The 22846-nt window shown below is 35.2% G+C and overlaps 3 protein-coding genes and 1 pseudogene across 3 annotated transcripts; 2 read left to right on the forward strand and 2 right to left on the reverse strand.

The window, feature by feature from the left end:
• The first annotated feature begins 2762 nt into the window (after window positions 1-2762).
• On the forward strand, window positions 2763-12089 carry LOC146723267 (uncharacterized; annotated as a pseudogene).
• Window positions 4584-16873, forward strand: LOC114943844 (uncharacterized). The gene is made up of 10 exons (XM_085482692.1): window positions 4584-4695; window positions 6369-6451; window positions 6518-6649; window positions 13411-13616; window positions 14317-14396; window positions 14501-14570; window positions 14763-14831; window positions 15141-15334; window positions 15880-16038; window positions 16351-16873. Exons 4-7 carry the CDS (start codon window positions 13412-13414, stop codon window positions 14789-14791), a joined length of 384 nt encoding a protein of 127 aa, XP_085338818.1. The 5' UTR covers window positions 4584-4695; window positions 6369-6451; window positions 6518-6649; window position 13411; the 3' UTR covers window positions 14792-14831; window positions 15141-15334; window positions 15880-16038; window positions 16351-16873.
• Window positions 16874-18960: 2087 nt separating this feature from the next.
• Window positions 18961-20133, reverse strand: LOC114931276 (uncharacterized). The gene has a single exon (XM_029319562.1). The coding sequence runs from the start codon at window positions 20131-20133 to the stop codon at window positions 18961-18963; it is 1173 nt and encodes a 390-aa protein (XP_029175395.1).
• Window positions 20134-20218: 85 nt separating this feature from the next.
• LOC114943843 (uncharacterized) lies at window positions 20219-22690 on the reverse strand. The gene is made up of 3 exons (XM_085482694.1): window positions 22673-22690; window positions 20610-22211; window positions 20219-20536 (listed from the first exon to the last, which is right to left on the reverse strand). Exons 1-3 carry the CDS (start codon window positions 22688-22690, stop codon window positions 20219-20221), a joined length of 1938 nt encoding a protein of 645 aa, XP_085338820.1.
• Between the last annotated feature and the right edge of the window lie 156 nt (window positions 22691-22846).

A 22846-nucleotide genomic window follows, 5' to 3' on the forward strand; every position in this document is an offset into this window, starting at 1 on the left:
TGCTACACCGTACTATTGAAGAATTTGCGAAAGCAAGGTTTTCCTAATAGTTTTCCCTAGAACTGCGATATATACTCAGCACGACACCCTTTGCTCGAGTGTCGTGCTGAAATCGGACATTAAAAAATTTTTTAAATTATTAAAAAATGTTTAATCGCCGGAACTATTTTTGAAAATGATTGCAGAGCATAGAACTCTACGAGAACTGGCCAAAACTCCCCCTAGAACTGCGATATATACTCAGCACGACACCCTCTGCTCGAGTGTCGTGCTGAAATCGGACATTAAAAAATTGAAAAAATTATTAAAAAATGTTTAATCGCTGGAACTATTTTTGAAAATAATTGCAGAGCATAGAACTCTACGAGAACTGGCCAAAATTCCCCTTAGAACTGCGATATATACTTAGCACGACACCCTTTGCTCGAGTGTCGTGCTGAAATCGGACATTAAAAAATTGAAAAAATTATTATAAAATGTTTAATCGCTGGAACTATTTTTGAAAATAATTGCAGAGCATAGAACTCTACGAGAACTGGCCAAAATTCCCCTTAGAACTGCGATATATACTTAGCACGACACCCTTTGCTCGAGTGTCGAGCTATAATTATCTTATTAATTATTTAAGTTAATTACTGGTAATCGACAGAACTATTGTCGAAAATTATTTTGAAGGTCAGAACTATCCTAGAACTCGCAAATTGCGCCGTGAGAAATAAATATTTCTAATAGCACAACAAGATACAATTTTTACAAATATTGTTTAAATTTTTTTTTAACTCGTAGAATGCATAGTTCGCTGGAAATATTGTTAAAATCTATCAGGAACTCTAGATCTCGTCGAAATCTATTGATATACACGAAAAAAAAAAATTTTTTTGCGTAAGTGTCGTGCTACGGGAAGTTTGCACGACATTTTTAAAAAATTCGTTTTTTGACCTCAAATTGACAGAACTATTTGCGAAACCTATCAGGAACTCTAGAACTCTTAAAAGTGCTACTAAAACTCATATGTTTTTTTTGAAAATCGAAAAAAGCCGTGCCAACTTCAAAGAGCCTAATTCCTTCGGGATATTAGTATAGAGTGAAGTGACGTCTAACGAAGCCATTATTTCAGTTGACTCAATGGCTTTATTATTAATTAAATTAGCAAACGCCCAACTATCCTTGACAAACGAACGAGGTTTTTGAATTGAATTTTGTAAAATAGTGTGTAAATAATTTGCCATCATATACAACGGACTCCCAATAGATGAGATGATAATTCTTAAGGGGGTTCCTGCCTTATGGATCTTCGGCAATCCATATGCTCTCGGCGTATTCCCGTTAGTGCATTTTAAATTATTATAAGTACGTTCATTAATTAAATTGTTATTATGCCAAGATTTCAATAAGTCATTAACTTTTTGAGATAAATTTTTTATTGGATCTTTTTTCATAATTTTATATGTCGATGTATCATTTAACAATTCTGTCATTTGCTGCAAATATTTACCCCTATTCATGATTACAGTGACCTGTCCCTCATCTGCTTGCATTACAAAAATATCCCTATTGTCTGCCAAATATTTTTTACATTTTGAGAATTCGTTTAGGATACGTCTACTTATAAAATATTGGTGTTTTCTTTTGTTTTTAAGTCTATTCAATGAATTAGCAATACAATTACGCGTATCATTCAGTAAACTGTCTTTCAGTCGGTGACTATTTAATTCGAAATTTTTTATTACATTAAGTGCAAACGACTCAGAATCCCTTACACTGTTATGATTAAAAGGCAATCCGAATTTTCCACCCAAACTCAGAAATCTAAGAACGTTATCCGGTACTTCTTTATCCGAATTATTAATTATCCATTTACTACATTTAAAATTGAAAAACCTTTCATATATCTTATTCTAACGATTGAGAAGTAAATCGAGATGTATTTTATTAAGAAATTAAATTCCACAATTAATTTACAAAAAGACACAGAAAGTTTTAGCACTGCGTATGATTGTTTGTTTAGAAATTGATGTAATCTTCGACATACTTATCTTGGCGATGTTATTAAATTTAGTACAGTGTGTTCTGTCAAAGTATGAAGACAAAAACGTTAGAAATTGATGTAACCTTTGACATACTTATCTTGGCAATGTTATTAATTTTAGTACAGTGTGTTCTGTCAAAGTATAAAGACAAAAACGTAACTCGATATGTAATTTTATTATTGTGACATAAGCTAAATCTCTCCGAATCATAATTTGCTCTTATATCTTAAAGACGAAATGCTGTAACTCATTGTAAGTCTCAAATTTGCAGTTCCCGTTTTGTTTTAATTAGAGTGTCTGATTGTATTTATATGTTTTAGAAAGTTCTAATTGTATTTTTGAAAAGGACCACAACCCACATGGTCAAAACGTCAAAATAAATATATATTAACAACGCTAATTGAGGCCAGTGTTGTCAGATTAAATCTATAATCTCATATTTAGGAATACCCATTTTTATGATGAGTCCTCTAACATCTTGACAGAAAACAAAAATGTTTTCCTGAGAGAAAAAGAGTAGGAAATATCTTTCTCTTGTGCGGTAGAATGTAATTTTCGTTCCACATTCGAGTACATTCTTATCATTCAATCTAAAAACAATTAATTCAGAAGCTTCTTTTCAAAGGCTGAGATCTCTCATGAGGTCATTTAACTCGTTTTGGTTAAAATGTAAGAACTTAATAAAGATCCAACATAATCACTGTCGTTATTTTGTTGTGCATCATAAGAGGCATGACCGAAAGTAGATTCATCCCTAGAAAGCTCCGGTAATTCGTGAAACATTGGAATTGGTACTTCATCCGAGTGAGGAACTGGGCGCCTTGCAGAAGTTAAATCAGAGTAACTCCACTTGCTGCTCAATAATATTATTTTATGAAAAAACGCATTATCACCATGTAAATATATATCATAACAATTCCGCCAGTGACAAAGATTTGGTGCCACAAATTTTGTGCTATATCAGAAAAAATGTATTATTTTATTTTTATATAACATATATAAATTGCCTAAACTTTATCGATATAATGTCAAATTAACATCAGTTTGACTTTTCTGTTCTTGTCGGATACTTCAGGAATCTCTTATTTTCACGTTTGAAAAATTATATTAATTTTAAGTAATATTATCATTTTTTCTGAAAATTTGGTGTTAATATGATGCAAATAGGCATTATATATTTAACAGTCCTATCAATAACAAATTTTAGCGCCATAAATCTTGCTCGCATAATTTCACAAAATTGATTTTATTTCATCTTTTAGCATACTATTAAAATGTTAATATTTAATTGTTTAACAAAATTGATATCTTATGTAGGTGTTAAATATACACATACTTAATATGATGTAAATATACGCATTATATCAACATACCCATCAATACTAAAAATTTGGCGCTATAAAGTTTGTTTGCACTGTTTTGTCAAAATTCTCACTATTCTAGCATTTTAGCATACTATTCAATTATTATTAAATAATTTAACAAAATCAATTATCTTATGCCGATGTTAAATGCGAGTTTGAAATACGTTGCGTTTACAATATTAAATTATCAAAAATTTAATGCTTAAAAAATCTTGTTATTTTCACGAAAATTTGAAAAAGTATGATAAAATAAACTTTAAATATTATTTGTCTAGAAATTAGATGTTAATATAACGTAAGTACGCATTAAAACAACGGTCCCGACAAGAAGAAAAATTTGGCCACGCTTACTCACGCTATTTCGTAAAAATTGAAACTTTTTAGTATATTATTTAAATATTAATATTTAATTATTTAACAAAATTGATATCTTATTTCTCTATATGTGCTACATTATGCATAATATGGTATAAATATATACGCATTATTGACCTTCCGTTTCCGGTGCGAGGGTGGTGTACACGTGGAGAGTGAGTGTGTAGGTTTGAGGGAGCTTTAGAAGATATAGAGAACAGAGGGAGAGGAAAGGATAGTGTGAAGAGAGAGAAAAAGAGAAAATGAGAGAGTGAAAGTGTGGCAAACGAAAATAGATAGAAGGTGGAGGAAAGAGTTAGATAGAGAGATAGCTGACAGCAGATAGTTTGTGTAGGGAGTATAGAATATATATAGAGAGAGAGATGTGCGGTAGAAAGAAAGAGCAGGTGCTACGGAATAGCTAGTAGCTTTTAGAGAGAGATAAGCAAGGAGTAGGGAGAACATAAAGAGAAATTAGAAAGGAAGAAAGGAAAAGCCAAAGAGCAAGAGAATTATAAGTAGGAAAGAAGACAATAGTTTAGAAAAGATGTTCAGCGGAAAGAAAGAAAGAAGCATGGAAAGTGACCCACACAGCACATGATATCACATTCGAATATTCTGTACACATACTGTTAATCTACGCAATATACATAAGATACTGAGAATATCTTTATAATATCTCTTGCAATATATTATTTTTCGTATATTCTTAGAATATATTTTAATATCTCTTACAGTATATTATTATTAGTATATTCGCGTATATTTTCAAGATATACTTTTGAATTACGCAGAATATTCGTTACAGGATGTCGTATAAAGCCATTTGAGTGCAGAGCGTTTTGGCGCGTAAACGTACACGCCACGCGGTTTGTGATAGTGTTTTTTCTATGATAGTGGGTTACCGGTCTTTTTCCTGTGATATCTTGTCGCATGACGGTGTGAAAGTAAGTCTGTATATTTTTATATAATTTTTCGTAAATATAAATCTTTTTCATTTCTTTCAAAATTTATCTTATTTTGTGTAAAATATATTATATATTTCACTAAATATATTATTATATAATTCACTATAAAATATGTTTTACAGCTGCAAGGTAACCTTAAAATTAATAAATAATAATCCTTAAGGTTGCCAGTAATAATTAATAAAAAACCACTCCTCAATGTTTAAAGTCGACCAGACTGGCAATAATTTATTATAAATAATTATTTGAAATACAACAACGTTTCGGCTGTCATTGCAGCCCTTTTCAAGTACATCAAATTTAAAACAGTAAATCAACTTCTATGCAAACTACCGACAATGTTAACGCTTGTTTTGATGAACAATGCAAGACTGACAGAAGTAAGCACATATTAAATAGATGTTAACTGTTCGCAAGAATCTTAGTCACTACTTAAAATTAATAATCGGACAGGCCCGATTGCAACAATACATTTTCTTTTGGAACAAAAATATGTATACCTATATCTTATTTATTTTTCTTTCTAAATAAAGAAAGACATATTTTGGTTTTAAGCAAGACTTAAAGCCAAAATAATGTTGGTGCAATCGACCCTTAAACTTCAGATTTGTTTTATCGTGAACTTACATTTTACATTTTATATTCTTTATTTTTAGTCTAATCTATTTTATTTCTCATTGCATTCCTGTTTCTTAATATACATGCATATTATTTTGGTACATTTTGTTGTGTGCCTCGGGAGAGACACTTAAGGGTCGCGCCAAATTGGGATGGGAATCCGGGGCGTCAGGACTTGTCGGGTGTTTGTAGAGAAATGCACTACACTTTTTGTATTAAAATTCTTTATTCAACTTCAACCACTTGGTCTTTATTTTATTTCACTATCAATACACTGAAGCTTTACGAGTGTGCGGCACTGACTTTATATTACTCCGCGTATCGCGCACAACTGCGAGTCGATGCTAAGTGCGCGCGCGGTTAGCGAGATCGTGGTTAGAGCGATTATTTGTGTCTGCGACTGAGCGAGCTGTCGCGTCTCTACTCTCTTTTTATATCGTTGTTTTTTGGAGTTTTCCCGATCGGAAGGGGTGCCTGGCAACAGGTTTCCCCGGTCGAGAATCTAGGTGCAAGCGAAGCAGATTCAAAGTCCTTCTGCTTTGCTTGCACGTTGACCAATTTCTGTTCCGCGTATATCTCGCATTGTATGCGTTTTTAACGCGGTCATTATCTGTCGTAATTCTGATTTCGCGTATACCTCGCAACGTATGCGCTTTTTAACGCGGTCATTATCTGTCGTAATTCTGATTCCGCGTATACCTCGCATTGTATGCGTTTTTTAACGCGGTCAGTGTATGTCGTAATTGCGGATGCAATACGAGTACCCATTTCTTAATATTAGTTAACTTTTAATAGTTATATCTATTGTATATCTTTGGGGGATATAACAATTTATTCTAATATTAGCCTTTTTGTATATTGATGATGATGTACCAAAATATGTCTTTGATGCATTTATCAAAGTATAATACAATTAAACAATAGAGGAAGCTAATATATAATAAAGTAAAATGTGATAAAAGTAATAGAAATCATATATATTGTATATGTGTATATTCATATAATTTTTTTTTTTAGTTTTAATTTTGTTACAGCGTTGCAAGAAAATATTATCGCAGCTTTATATTCATATACACAACAGTAGTGTGTTCTCTACAGTAGTGCGACAAAGAAATAGGTATTATATTTTATAATTTATAATTATAGTTTCTTTTTCTTATTTGTAATTTTTATTTTGTTACAGCATTGTCACAAAAGAAATATTGAGACTAATATATTGGGGATCGCTTTATTTATCTGCATTATTTTAAAAAAGTCTGCATCATTCTAGAAAAGTTTGTTCTCTACGCATAGCTCGTGGAACACACAGTAAGAAGTAAGTATAATCATATTTCTTTCTTTTTTTTTACTTTGATTTATTTTTCATGATTATTATATATTTGTATTTTGGCACGCCTTTGATCGTATTTCAATATCAACGTAGCACATATGTAGAACGTTCGATTTAGATATGAAATTATTTTCATTATTATATTATATTTTTATAAACCTTTGAAATTTCATTAAATCTAAACATTACCAAATTCCTTAATTGATTTAAATATGTAGAATATGTATATATAAAAATATACAAATATATAATTTTATGCCGATTTAGAAATATCTCTCTTATAAAGAGAGAGATTTAATGATTTAAAAAGTATAAATTAACAAAATATTTTATGTGTCTCCAGCATTCTACATTTGTATTGCACATATTAAGTCGACATACAATTTTATACATACTTCAATTGAAAAAAACATTATATGTATATATTAATTGGTTAAAATCATATTGATATATTGAGTAAGTAAATAGTTAATCATTTGATTAAGTATACAGGATATTTGATTTTACATTATGCAGCCGATTATCTTGAAAATAAAAGATTTTCAGGAAAAATATTTCGAACAAAACTTTTGTAACTTCGAAGAAGACATAAGATGGTGTCATTGGTTTGTCTTGGATAATGATTTGAAGGTCATCCTCAATTTCTTAATAGAACATTTTTTCATATTTTTGTAGCCCATCTCGAAAACACTATGTAACGGCTTAATGCAAATTCATCATTTTTTTAAAGACAACTACATGTTTTTTTTACATCAATTAGTCTCCTTATTCTATGCATTAAAGTATTAAGGTAAGATTTTCGAAAACTGAATGGTTTATACAATATTTTGTAATTTATGTAAAAAAGTTAGAATTAGAAGCCTTATAACTCGAAAAGTTAATGAAAAAGTATTTTATTTTAGTATTTTGGAAAGCTCTCGAGATAGGCTACAAGAATATGCAAAAAAAATAGTGTTCCATTTGGGATATTAAATGTGATCTTTATGTAACCTTCAAACAACTATGCAAGGTCAAATAACACCATCTTATGTTTCCCTTAAAGTTATAAAACTTTTGTATAAAACATTTTTCCCAAAAATATTTTATTTTTAAGTTAATTGACTATATAATTTAAAATTTAACACCCTGTATATTATTTACATATACTTTTATCTTTGTAATAATCTTTGTAATAACGCAATATCAATAATGTGATATATATATAATAATGAAACATAATATTGAATAATCAAATAATATTATTAAAAATTAAATAAGATAAAGTAATTAATTTAAACAACAAAATGAAATGATAATTAAGCTAATAATCTATTTAACAATTAACATTTAAAATCTATTTTAACAGAAATAAATCGCAAACGGCCGAGAAAAGATATTTTTTATATATCAAAACGACATCTCAATAGAGTAGCTACAGAAGAATTAGAACTTATAAGTGATAATTTGCTAAGTACGACTGCGATATCTTTATCTTCATCACATAGTGATGATTATATGTGCTCAAAATATTTGGAAAATAAGTCCACATTTAAATCAGATACAATAAATAAATGTAATAAGATAATTCCATCTCAAAATGATACTAATAGTTGGAACAAGAATAATATATCTGGAAATGACATAGACAATTAAACAAATATGAATCAAAATCATCACAAGCTTCTGGAAGTACTTCTACTACAGCTTGTGTGACCTTTGTAAATACAAATACAACAGACAGCAAAAATATAAATACAATAGACATTTTTAACAATGATTTTGCTGCCTGGGCCGTAGAGCATCAGATATCACATACTGCTTTTAATGCATTACTTAAAAGATTAAGACAACATTCTTGTTTTTCGAAATTATAAACTGATGCACGATCACTTCTAAAAACGCCAAGAAAACAAGAGAAACGTATAGTAAACCCAGGAATATATTACCATTTTGGGTTACTTAATTCTGTATTTAATATATTGACATTCACGAAAAATGATATCAATTGTGTAAAAGTTATTATAAATATTGATGGGTTACCACTAGCGAAATCATCAACACAACAATTTTGGCCCTTATTAGGTTCGGTTGTTCCATAGGATAATGTTTTTATAATTGGAATTTATTATAGAGATGAAAAACCAGCCGATGTCAACGATTTTTTTAAAGATTTTGTTAATGAGGCTAAAGAAATGTGTGAAGATGGAATTTACTTTAATGGTCGTAACGTACAATGTAGAATTGAAGCTTTAGTATGTGACACACCAGCAAAAGCATCGTTCTCTGCGTGAAAGGACATGCGGGATATTCCAGTTGTACCAAGTGCACAACGGAAGGAGATTATATAAGAGGGCGATTATGTTTTCCAGAGACAAATGCACCACTTAGATCAGATAGTGATTTTATACAGAAAATTGATGATAGTTATCACAAGCCTGATATTACATGCAGCTTATTAGAAGTACCTTATTTCAAGCCTGTCACAAATGTCCCGTTGGATTACATGCACTTGGTATGTTTAGGAATTATGCGTAAATTAATGTACCTATGGCTTCATGGAGAGTTACATTATTGACTACCACATAAAGCCGTTGAAGATGTATCTGTACGTTTGGTAACACAATTAAAACCATCAATACCAATAGAATTCGCAAGAAAACCACAAAAGCTAGATTATTTAATATTATGGAAAGCTACGGAATACAGATTAATATTATTATATACAGGTCCAGCAGCATTCAAATCAATATTAAAGAAAAAAATATATAAAAATCTCTCCTCCAATTTTAAAGTCGACCAGACTGGCAATAATTTATTTAAAAAATTTAGTTAAATTACAACGTTTCGGCTGTCATTGCAGCCCTTTTCAAGTAATCTATGAACAATTATATACATATAAGTATACTCTTAATGCGCTTAATCATAGAAATAATTATAAATTTACAAAAATATATATGTTTACGTACCAGATTAATACAATAAATCAAATTTACAGCAAACCCCCGACAAAATTAACCATTGTTTTGATGAACAATGTATAACTGACAGAAGTGAGCACGAAAAAATAGATGTTGACTGTTAGCAGAAAACTTAGTCACTAACGCGTTGAGAAAATAGAAAACCAGAGTACTGTGTCTTTCGCAATTTTTAAAACGTCAATACAAAGTCAAATAAATAAATAAATAAATAAATAAATATGTAACATATGACAATATAATATATTAAATAGCTTCAAGAACGCGATCATAAATCCCACTGAAATTCTCCGTATCTTTTTGTAAATTAATGCTCTTTCTTTGGTTTTTTATATAGAACATTCCTGCTATTTCTCTTTTTCTTGTTTGTTTTTCTTGATGCAGAATCACAGGAGAATCCCAACGGAACTCATGATCGTTGCAAGTCCGATGCAAACTAACAACTGAGTGTGATGTAGTGTCTTTTTTGATGTTATTTTTATGTTCCTTAATACGTGTTTCTAAATGTCGCTTTGTTTGTCCAATATATGTAGAGTCACAGTTCGCGCATTCGATCTTATAAACGACATCGGTTCTTTTTAAGTTGTCAATACTATCTTTTCCTCTTTTTATCAATGTGTCTAATTTTTTAGGAACGGTATATAATACACCGATTCCATTTTTGTTTATGCAACGAGTAATATTTTCGCTCAAATCTCTAATATACGGCAACGCTATAGCATTTCGTGTATCAAATTTATCTCGATTAGACGCACCAAAATTACCGCCAAATTTAATTGCCCTAAGTCTCCTGTTAATAATTTTGTTTATGACTGTTGACGGGTAACAATTGTTACGAAGAATTCGTTTGACTAAAATGATGTTTTTCTCGTGAAACATAGGGTCCGCGAGTAAAATAGCCCTGTCCACGAGGCTTGTGATCACACTAATTTTATAACGCATCGGATGGTTCGAAAGAAAATTTATATAACGGCCTGAAAACGTAGGCTTACGGAACCAGTCAGTCGTCAATTTGCCATTAACTCGTATAACGTTTGTGTCTAAAAAACTTAAGGAACAATTGTTCTCCAATTCAAACGTAAACCTTAGTCGAGTGTGAAAGCTATTAAAAATCGTAAGCATATCCTCCACTTTACATTTCGGAATAATTGAAAAAATGTCATCAACATATCTGAAATAACAATAGGGCTCAAAATCCAATTGACGCAAACAATATGATTCCAAATCGTCCATAACCATATCAGACAAAATTGGAGACAAAGGAGACCCCATAGGCGAACCAAAAACCTGCTCGTAAAATTTTCCATCAAAAACAAAACTAGTCGAGCGCATAACCGTGTCAATAGCATGTAAAAACTGTGCCATGTTAAATGAAGTAAATTGTGAGATATCATCCCAACGATTTTCTATTGCTGCTTTTATTAATTCCCACGGTGTGTTAGTAAAAAGCGAAGTCACATCCAACGAAATCATGACATGATTGTCATCAATGTTTTTATCCTTAATAATTTCAACAAAGGACCAACTATCCTTAATGTGAGATCGAGGTTTATTGACTGCATTTTGCAAAATCTCACTTAAATAAGATGCAATGTAATAAACCGGACTTCCTAACGTTGAAATTATGATACGAAGAGGGTAACCTACTTTATGGATCTTAGGCAATGACAGCCGAAACGTTGTAATTTAACTAAATTTTTTAAATAAATTATTGCCAGTCTGGTCGACTTTAAAATTGGAGGAGAGATTTTTATTATTTATTACTGGCGACTCTTAAGGATTATCATTTAAAAAAATATATATTAATTTTCTAACATTACACGTGATTATCAGAATCTTGTCTTCAAAAGATTTACATAAATATTTAAACTATGCGCAAGATTTGATTTTCTTTTTCATAAAAACATTTGAAGAATTATATGGCGTTCAGAACATATCACATAATAAATTAATACAAATTGTTGCTCGTATATTGAAAACAAAGTGATAAATATATAAGGCCAACTTATCGAGCTGAATATTCGAGATGTTCAGTCAACTACCATTTATTAAATGTATAAATTATCAAACTACAAACAATAATTATACTGAAGAAGACCGCGTGCGGTCGAAACGTTTGTAGAATGATTGTAAATTGCGTTAGTTTTAATATCTAATGACTGTAGTTTTATAATTTATACATTTAATAAATGGTAGTTGACTGAACATCTCGAATATTCAGCTAGATAAGTTGGCCTTATATTTATCACTTTGATATCACATAATGTTCATAATCTCGTGCATCTCGTAAACGATGTTAAAAAATTTCACTTGATAATTTTAGTGCTTTCAAATTTGAAAACCATATGTAAATATTAAAGAAATTAATTAGAAAATCAGAAAAACCTTTACAACAAGTCATACGGAGATGTATTGAAAAAGAAATCAACTCACATACAATATTATCATCAAATAAGAACGTAGATATTTGAGAATCGCCAGAGAGAATTCAAAAAAGGTAAAAATCTTCTCTCGACCGTACTGGCAAATATTATTTAGTCAATCACAACGTTTCGACCCTTCTTTGAGTCCTTATCAAGTGATCTAGATATACATAGACCGAGATTAGTACATTAAAAAAAATAAAATTACTTTACTAACAATATTACAAAATGATAAAAAGAAAAAGAAGCGAGACTTACTTGTAAAATTAAAAATAAAATTATAATTCTAAGATGTCAAGAACGAACATAGTGTCGGTTTGACAACACGTCAAGACTCTTAGACGAGTTATTGGAGACTAAACGACCTTTATTATTGTGTCGTAGATATTACTTAGATTGTCAGTATCCTTTTGTAAATTAATAGCGTTATTATTTCCCTTAATAAAGAACATTTCAGCGATTTCTCTTTTTCTTACGTGTTTTTCACTATGCAAGATAACAAGTGAAGTCCAGTCAAAATCGTGATCGAATTCAATTTTATGTTTGCTGATAACTGATAAATTACTCGAATGCATTTTGATGTTGCTGAAATGTTCCTTTACACGTGTACACAGATGTCTTTTTGTTTGTCCGATGTATGACACGTTGCAATCCCTACAATTAATTTTGTAAACCACTTCAGTTTTTTTATCTGTAGGCAGTCTATCCTTGCCGAGTGTGATCAAATGATTCGGCTTTTTAGGAACATTATGAACAACATTAAATCCGATATTTTTAAAAATTTGATTGATATCGCCTAAGCTATTAACATAAGGTAGTGAAATGAAAGGAGAATTATCAACAATATTTCGCTCATTACTCTATTCATTCATGTTTCTGTGTTTTAAAAAATTAATCCTTTTTTTAACCCAACGATCGATTACATGTTTAGGAAAGCAGTTATTAAACAAAATTTGTTTCACGATATTAATATTCTCGTCGTGAAACTGGCCATTAGATAAAAGAATCGCGTGATCTACAAGATTAAAGATTGTGTTCATTTTATATTTAAAAGGGTGGTTAGAAAAGAAATTTATATATCTGTTCGAACACGTTTCCTTCCTGTACCAATTTGTTACAAGCTTTCCACTTGACCGAGAGATCGTTATATTCAAAAAATTAAGACATTTTTGGAAAAGGAAGACTTATTCACAGTTCCTTGTTTATCTACAATGCTTGGAATTTATTGTGTACATTTACAATCAGAATTGAAATCATGGCCATTAAAAGATGTAATTAGAAAATATATAAAGTTACCATATCAAACATGACAAATATGCAGTTTTTCCACTCCTCCATGGTTATATATAATACATTTATTTATATACAGAATGGCACAAGAAAAATTTTATGCCGTTGTTGAATTTGAGGATGGGCTTCAAATTGTTCCAAATAATTGGTTGAATTCGAATTTAAACAAGGCTGTTTGGCCAAATTTCACTAACAACAAGCGTTACTATAAGGCTGTGAAATTTATGGAAAACCCAGAACCTACATGGATAGAACATCCAATTCGGAAAATATATGCAAAAGACAGTAAGCAATCATCATATTCTTTTTTTTAATATATATGCAATGATTTTAAAATATATGTATATAATTTCTTGCATACAAAATGTGGAGAGAAAGAGAACGAGAGAGAGAGAGAGAGAGAGAGAGAGAGAGAGAGAGTTGCCATCATTCAGAACGCGGTTTTATTGATAGCAATGTATGTAATTAGCATATAGTTCACGTTAACATTTATATTATAAAATTTCAAAACTATAAAATACTCTTATTTATTGATAAAAAGCGCGTTTTGAATATGCACTATAAATATTAAAATATATATAAATATATATAGAGTGTCTTAGAATAACCCTATCAATGCTTAAAGGCGGATTCTCTAACCAATTTGGAGATGATTTTCCTAGCATAAATGTTGAGAAATCAAGAATTTTCGAGTTATAAGCAATTGAAAAAAACGGATTTTTCACAAACTTTGTGGAGTTAAAAGGTTAACATAATTATATTCTTCAGTCAATTTCAGATGGAGTTTACTTTAATAAAATTTTAATTTAAGGTTTAGTTACAAAGAAACATAATGACAAAAATTGGAACTTTGCAAAAAATGATGACCTTGATCCGTCTTGAAGCATTGATACGATTATACTAAGACACCCTGTATAATATTAATAGATATTTTTAAATAATACAAGGAAGCAATTATTAACAAAATGTATATTATTTTTTTCAGCAAACTATGAATTAGCAAGAAGAAAATTAAAAGATGCTGAAGAACTATCAGATATCAATTCTGGCACTGACAAAGAGGAAGTATTAAAAAAAAAACAAGAAAATATAGAGCTGCTAAGCAATTTGATGAAACTTCTATATTAAATAGTGATGATGAATGCGACAAAAATTCATTTATTTTGCAGCTTCCAAAAATGCCTGTTAGGCCTGTACATACCTCTAAAAAAATGAAAAAGGCAAAATTGTCACAGAAAGGTGAAAGCATAAAAAATTATATTAATAGTCAGAAGAATAATATTAAGAAAAAGAATAATATTAAGAAAAAGAATAATATTGAAAAAATTTTAATAATTAATAGTGCATAATTCTAATAATAATAAAATATTAGTTTAAAGCTGCAAATTTTAATTATGTAAAACAATAAAGAAAACTAACTTTTTTGTTTAGAATTAACAGTGAAACATAAAAACTCATAATCAACATTGGACAGATATGATTGCAACTACAATGTAAAAGGTATATATATGTTTACAAAGTAAAGAAGCAAGAAATATAAATTATGCATTTTATTATATTTTTCTTCTTTTTTTTATACTATTATATAACTGTAATTTAATATGATAAAATAGAACTTTAAATATATAAAAACCTAGCATATAATGTACATAATAATAAATGCATAATTTAAATAAATCAAATCTATTTTATATTATATGGCATTTGTAGATTTAATATAAAGAATTAAATAACTAAATTAAATACATAATATTTTTGGTTACAATATTAAAATTACATTTAAATATAGCAATAAATTAATTTTTTTAGATATACCTAAACCTAGTACATCTAAAAAGATACATGCAGATGATAAAGATGATGTAGATAATGACGTAAATGATGAAGATTATGTAGATGATGAAGATGATGTTAATGATGAGTCCGATATACTCTCGGAACAATTATATGGAACGAATCTAAATGAGGATAATGATGAGATAAAGGGAGAAGAAGTCATTCAAGTAAGGAACAATACCAAAGAGAAAAAATAAATATATACATATTGTACGATTAATTGAAAAAAAATAGATGAAATAAAACAATTAGTATATAAGGTTAAAAAATTTAAGTGCACAGAGCACCGGAGTTTCTTGGATATACCAAAACTAAACGCGATTTGCGATCTTGATTCGAGATTCTAACGAACATAAGAAACCTAACGAGTTTCGTTTGTTCATTAGAATCTCAAATTGAGATCGCGAATTGCGTTTAGTTTTTGTATATCTAAGAAACACCGGTGCCTTGTGTGCACATAAAATTAAGTTTCGTAAAAATCTTAAATTTCAACGAAACTCACGCACTACCAACCGCGTATAGCCTCTGTATTGTCTCGTTTTTTACATATTTTAACAAATAATTAGTTAGAATAAATTTTATATTAATGTACAAAGTAATTTTATATAGAATACTTTAAAAAATATTTTACAAATATATTCCACATTAATACATTGTTATACAAATATAATCTTTTGTAAAATTTTTATAACGCAACTTTTCATAATTTTAGATCAAACAATTGACTCATGTGACAAGTCAAGATGTAAAAACTTCTTCTTTACGGATAATGAAGAAATTATTTTCTAATGAATTAGCAGTGCAATACAGTTGGTATGGAGCAAAAAAAAAGAAATTTTTTCGCAGCTAAATATCTGCAAAATAATCATGTGTAAGTAATAAATAATAGAAAGTATTTATGAATATAAATTTATATTACTTGTATTTTTTGTATTACTGTTAAATTAATTAAAATTATTTTATAAGTTGAATAAAGATAATATTATTTACATACAAATATCATTTTAATAATATTTAATATTATTTATTTTATTTAATGAAGCAAAAGAAATATATAAAAGTTGAACATTTTTAAAGATTTTTTATAAAGTTTTATATTTTAATTATTCTAACAAATTAAATCTAAAATATATTTCTCTTCATTGTTATTAATAAAAATTTATTTTTTAAAATGTCTTTTTAGGTGTAATAAGAAAAGTACACAAAAATGCTACAGACGAACAAATTTCTAATCCCATAAAAATATGGTTAGCACACGCAAACGCCTTGTTATATCCCTCAAAGATATAACTATTAAGAAATAGCTACTCGTGTTACATCCGCTTGACGACGGACACTGACTGCGTAAAAACGCATACGCTGCGAGATATGCGCGAAACGAAATTGCTCAACATGCAAACAAAGAAGAAGAACTTTGAATCTGCTTCGCTTGCACCTAGGTCCTTGACCAAAGAGGCCCGTTGCTAGGCACACCTTCCGATCAAGGAAATCCCAAAAAGCGATATTATAAAAAGGAAGCAGAGACGCGCCGAATCGCTCAGTCGCAGTCGCAATAAGTCGCTCTCAAGACGCTCTCGCGTCGTTAGTTAAACGACCTCGCTAGCCGCGTGCGATATATAACATCCCTTCGCAGTCGCGCGCAATACGCGAAGTTATAGTTAAACAGTGTCGTTAAACCAATACACGCACAAGTGTAACAGTGGTGAAACAAATAAAAGTCAAGTGGTTTACTTAAATAAAAGTTTTAATAATAAAAAGTGGAGTGCGTTTATTTCAACAACCCGAAATAAGTCCCGACGCCCCGGATCCTCATCCTAATTTGGCGCGACCCCTTGTGTCTCACCCGAGGCACACAACAGCCTACAAAAGCAAATACCGATAAATATTGAATGTTTCTCTTTATATACATATTTATATATTTAATACAATAATTATTAGTCTTCCGCACACAACTTTTCTGGTAATGTTCCAATAGATAGTTTAATGATTTTTGGCTAATAATTGCTGATCTTTTGCGTTATATAACTCTGCGTTAATAACTCTGTTTTAGCAATATGGTACAAACTGATGTACAATGTTGATAGCAATTTGTGTTAAATTAACTTTTTTTTATTTTCAATTTTAAGTTCTTTTGTTACAAATATAAATTTTATTTTTTCCAAATGATTATATTCATTTTTTTTTGTTTTTTTGATTAATATTTTATTTTAGTTTTATTTTAATATTTCAAATATACAAGGTGTGCGCAACGGAAAGCAGGATAAGGAGGTCGGAAGCGAAAAGACAGAGAAGCACTGCACTCGACACACGCGTATCGTTAACAAAATATATTTAAACTATTAACACAAAAATACAATTATTTAAACCGCACAGAATTACCAAAAGATAGCCGAGTCGAACGTATTAGAAAGTACAATAACCGAGAGAAAAGCCGTGTTGAAAATAAAGTACTGAGTGTCCGCAAGCAACGGTAATTAAACGTGAAAAAGACAAGCGATCTTTTTCGTAAAGTAGAAGCACACTCTTGACGCGACAAGCAATCGGAAAAGAGCGCCGCGGTCACGAGAAAGGAGGTTTATATAGGCCTGTATTTCTAGAATATTCGCGAACATTTTTTTTATTCTATCGTTCGGTTGAGGGCGAAAGAGCGTTTACTGTAATTATTTTCTTTCCAGCAAATCGTAGTTTTGTTATTATTGGGAACTAAATTGTATCTCCTCTCGCGCGACCGCGGTGTTTACAATTTAATGTGTTTTAATGTAAGCGCTTATTTTTCGTAGGCGCGGGGTATACTTATAACTTTGCGGCCGAGCGCTATTTATAATATGAAACGTCAGCATGTTAAGATAGAAATTGATAGACTGTATTATAATATAAATTATACGCATGCTGCATGTGAAATGAGAGTACGGCATGAATTTGCATGTAATGTTTTCATTGTTTTTAATTGTTTTAATTCTTTCAGCTTTTTTAGACGTTCGATTTTCGAACATTCCGCCCGCCTTGCAGTATACCTGCAATCGACTTTGTAGTGCGAGAGTGGGGGCGCGCGCTTATTCACGCGCTCGCGAGTGACAGACACGTGTAGCTCACGTGCTCTGACTGATGTCGCGAAAGGAATGCTGAATCGATCAACTGTTTATTTCGAACGTGACGGTATAGACGCATATTGGTTAACGCGTCGCGAAGACCGTGACAATTTTGGTATTCGGATCTCTCGTGAATTATAATGATACAAATAGTGTAATAATGAGGATAGTGCAGTGATAAAGGAGATAACAGTAGGTCGGTGTAATATAAGTGGAGTGACGATGAAGAGGAATGAATAGAGCAGTGACAAAGAAAAGATGATTTTTGTGCTGCAATGAGAAAAGAGTGAGACTTATAACGCTGAATTATTGTGCAGTTTCGTTGCCGTCGCCCAGAAAAATCAGTTTGCTGACGGGGCGCGTTAAATTCGTACTCGCGGTACGGATTTCGACTACGCGCACGTGGCCGTCGGATCCGGGGTGCAATCGAGTGATTTGCGCAAGCGGCCACCGCGTTGGTGAAGTGTTTTCGCTGCGGAGCAAACACAGCCGACCGACGCGAGTCTCCTAATTGACTCGAGACTATTTTGACCGATGGGCCAGCGTGTGTAAGTATTCGCTGGCCCACCGGGACCAGAAATGGTCCCTCATCTGTTGCAGAAGCTGCCAGCGTAAAAGCCGGGCCGACGGCTCTCGTTCGAGCGACGGTTCAGGTATGGCAGAGAGAGCGGAACCGATCAGGAAGTGACCTGGGGTAAGAGCTGCTACGTCCTCTGGGTCGTCGGACAAGGGCTGAGAGATCGAGAATTGAGGCAAGCTTCTATCTGAGAGAGCAGCGTCGCCAGCTCCTCACAGATGAGGGTTGCATCACCTATGATTCGTCGCAGATGATGCTTCATAGATTTGACGGCGGCTTCCCACAAGCCGCCGAAGTTCGGTGCCGTCGGTGGATTGAAGTGCCACCGGATTTTCTCTTGTGCGGCGAATGCGGCGATGCGATGTCCGTCGGCACTGGCGGCGGAGAAGAGAGCGCCAAGCTGCCTGTCAGCACCCACGAAATTGGTACCGCAGTCACTATACAAGGAGGCGCAGACACCTCGCCTGGAGATGAGTCGGCGCAAGGCGGCTATGAAGGCGTCGGCGGAGTAGTCCGAGGCTGCGTCGAGGTGAACGGCTTTGGAAGCTAAACAGACAAAGACTACAATGAACCCTTTAGTTGCTTTGTGTCCGCGGCCCTTCGACGTTCGCAGCCAAACAGGTCCGGCGTAGTCGACGCCGGTGTGCAAAAACGGCCTGCTTGGCGTGACCCTTGGCACCAGAAGATCGCCCATGAGAAGCTGTGGGATGGCGGCTCGCCATTTTGTGCACCTACTGCATCGGTTGATGTGTCTTTTCACCAGCGAGCGACCTCGAGGGACCCAATACTCCTGGCGCAGGGAGCACAAGGTCAGCTGAGTCCCGCTGTGTAACGTCCGCTGGTGGTGGTCGTCGATGACGAGGTGAGTGTATGTTGACTCGCTGGGCAGTATTGGCGGATGAGTGGCATTGTACTGCAGGTGAGCATTTCTGAGGCGCCCGCCGACGCGTAGAAGTCCCTCGCAGTCTAGGAAAGGATTTAGTTTGTGCAGGGAGCTTCGCGACGGCAGAGGCGTTCCATTGCGCAGCCTTCTAATCTCGTCTTTAACTGTTCTAGCCTGGATCAACCTCACCCAGGAGATGCGGGCTTCCGTCAGTTCGTCGACGCTGATCACGCTAGGCTGACTTTGCGCATGGCGGAGCTGGCGATGGATCAGCAACCAGCGACGGCACCATGCAGTGATCCGCAGCAGTCGTTTCAGCGAAGAGTAGCAAAGCAGCAATTTCGATTCGGGCTTCGGCTCGGCAACGGCGGCGACGTGAGCACGGACTCGTCTCTCTGGGAGGTCCTCTGCTGACATCTCCTCGCTGTTGGTCGTTCAAGGACTGCTCTCCGTTGCTAGCCATACGGGACCTTGCCACCAGAGCGGGTGGTCAACCAGCTCGCTAGGATAGAGCCCCCGGGAAACACAGTCCGCTGGGTTTTCCCGACCTGGTACGTGATGCCAGTGGGTCCAGGATCAGTGTTTGTATTTTGCTGACCTGGTTGGCCACATAGATGGCCCACGTCGAAGGATGCCCACAGATCCAGCCGAGCGTGACGGTGGAATCAGACCACATATGAAGAGGTGCCTTGTCTGCTCCGATGATCGGTATGGTGTGGGTGGCTAGACGAGCCAGAAGAGTGGCGGCAGACAGCTCCAGCCGAGGTAAGGAGACTTGCTTCAAGGGCGCGACCTTGGTTTTCGCAGCTAAGAGAGCTACCTTAGTAATATCCTTTGTTTTGGTCTTTAGGTATAGCACAGCTGAGTAGGCACGCCCTGAGGCATCGGCGAACGTGGATCTCCCGTTGTGAGTCAGCCAAGCCTCCCACCCATCGAGGTACGAGCAAGTTTTCCAGAGCAGGCAGCTCGCTCTGGAATTGTAGCCATCTCCTCTCTTCGTCGATTGGCAGCGAAGCGTCCCAATCGAGGTCTAGCAACCAGGTGGACTGGATGAAGATCTTAGCCAGTACTGTTATTGGGGACAGCCAGCCGAGAGGGTCTAACATCTTTGCTGTCAGTGAAAGTACCGACCTTTTGGTGATGGTCGATAGATTGATCCGTTTGGTGGCGAAGGCGAAGCGATCGTCCCGGGGTTGCCAGCGTAACCCGAGAGTGGAGTGACTCTCGCCGGGCAGCCACCATCTGGCCTTTTGTTGAAGGCGGTCGTCGGGCCCCACTTGGTTCAGCAGTAGCGAGTGGTTTGCCGACCACTTCTTAAGCGAGAAGCCGCCCGCCTTGCAGATATTAATCAGCTGTTGTAGCATGACTTCGGCTTCTTTCATGGTCTCCGCACCGGTCAGGATGTCGTCCATGTAGACGTCGCTCAGCAGAATGATGGCTCCTTTCGGGTAACGATGTCCTTCGTCCTCGGCCAGTTGGCGTAAAGTGCGGATTGCCAGATAAGGAGCACAGGATAGACCGTAAGTAACAGTATCCAGCCAGTACTCCTTGATTTCGTTGTTAGCGTTCTTTCTCCACAATATTCTTTGCAGGCTTTGGTCGTCAGGGTGCACCAGGATCTGCCTATACATCTTCTCAATGTCGGTCATGAAGACGTAGCGATGACGTCGCCAACGCAGCAGGATGTCGGTCAGTGAAGGAAGCAAATTCGGTCCCTTTGCGAGATATTTGTTGAGGGAGTCTCTGTTTGGCAAGGAGCTCGAGCCGTTGAAGACGACCCTCAGTTTTGTGGATGTGTTGTCCGGACGCAAAACCCCGTGGTGCGGCAGGTAGCAAACACCCGGATGCGATTCCGTCGACGAAGGAGCAGGCATCATGTGGCGCAGGTCCAAGTATTGTCGCATGAATTCCGCGTACATGGTTCGAAATTCGCTGTCTCTCTCAAATTTCTTCTCCGTGTGTTGCAGAGTACGGCGGGCGGAGCGAACTGTTCCTGCTAGGTCCGGCAGAGGCTCAATCGTGGGCAGACGCACAATGTACCAGCCGTCGGCAGTGCGTGAATGGTGCAGGCAATAGTGCTCTTCGCACTTTAGTTCGGCCTTAGAGAAGAGCTGAGACGGCCGGCGAACTTCTTCTTGTTCCCAGAAGCGACGCACCAAACAGGTGAGGTCTTCCTCTACCTGGCAATGGTGAGAGGAAATACGTTGGCCGCGTGCATTCTCATTGATGATGCCTGACAGTATCCATCCTAGAGAGGTCTGTTGTGCCACCGGTTCCTGAGAACTTCCCTTTTTCAGGCCCTGGCAGATGATTACTCCGTAGACGTCGGCACCCAGCAGAAGGTCTATTGGATCCGCGGAACTGAACTCTGGATCGGCGAGCTCCAGGTCCTTTAGATGTCCCCCCCCCCGTCGACCATCACTTTGCCGTGGTGGGGGGCTCACCCTTTGCAAGGGAATAGCCTTGCGAAGGGTGCCAAGAGTGGTCGGTACCTCCTGTGGAGGTACACCTCATGGCAGCGGGCGGCTGCCAAAAGGGCTTAGGCCCACCGCCCTAGGGGAGTCCACCTCGAAAAGAAAACAAAAATATGGAAGGGAAAACAAAAATAAAGGAGGTACAGGTCCAGGCAGCCTCGGATATGTCAGGACCCGACGGGAAGGGGGGTATAGTCCCGGTCCCCACCCCGTCGTCATCACACGACGGGCGGACGACAGAGCCTGCAAAGGCTTTGGAGGATTCGTATGGGTCCTCTGACTTTTACGAGTCGGAGGATTCATGCGAATCGGAGGAAGAAGAAGAGGCTGGTGGCATGCGAATATCACGCATGCTCCGCTGGTGCGACAGGGACTGCTCTAGGGTCATCCATCGAATTGTCGTGGAGCAGGAAGACATAGGAGGAGGAGGAGACAGTGGAATTGCTCTACGAGGATCTGTCCAAGTGGAAAGCCCATCTGACCAGGGCGAGGAAGTACATAGTCCTCGTGGAGCAAAGAGTGGAGGAAATGGAACGGGATAACCTAGCCCTGAGGAATGCATATAAGCACCTGAAGGGCAGCTCCACTCGGGTAAGGAAAAAAGATATTGGCTTGGACCCCTGGTTGCCGACCACCAGTACCAGGGGTACCAACAC

Source organism: Nylanderia fulva, unplaced genomic scaffold (genome assembly GCF_048542155.1).
Source record: "Nylanderia fulva isolate GAGA-0341 unplaced genomic scaffold, ASM4854215v1 Scaffold210, whole genome shotgun sequence".
NCBI classification, from domain to species: domain Eukaryota; kingdom Metazoa; phylum Arthropoda; class Insecta; order Hymenoptera; family Formicidae; genus Nylanderia; species Nylanderia fulva.

Bases quoted from the DNA above. Each gene is read 5' to 3' on its own strand.
- LOC114931276 (XM_029319562.1), bottom strand. From the start codon at position 20,133: ATGTCAGCAGAGGACCTCCCAGAGAGACGAGTCCGTGCTCACGTCGCC.
- LOC114943843 (XM_085482694.1), bottom strand. The intron at 20,537-20,609 runs GTTCGCCGATGC...GATATTACTAAG, and splicing joins ACTCACAACGGGAGATCCAC to GTAGCTCTCTTAGCTGCGAA.
- LOC114943844 (XM_085482692.1), top strand. From the start codon at position 13,412: ATGGCACAAGAAAAATTTTATGCCGTTGTTGAATTTGAGGATGGGCTT. The intron at 14,397-14,500 runs GTATTAAAAAAA...TTTATTTTGCAG, and splicing joins CTGGCACTGACAAAGAGGAA to CTTCCAAAAATGCCTGTTAG. The intron at 14,571-14,762 runs GTGAAAGCATAA...TTTTTTGTTTAG, and splicing joins GGCAAAATTGTCACAGAAAG to AATTAACAGTGAAACATAAA.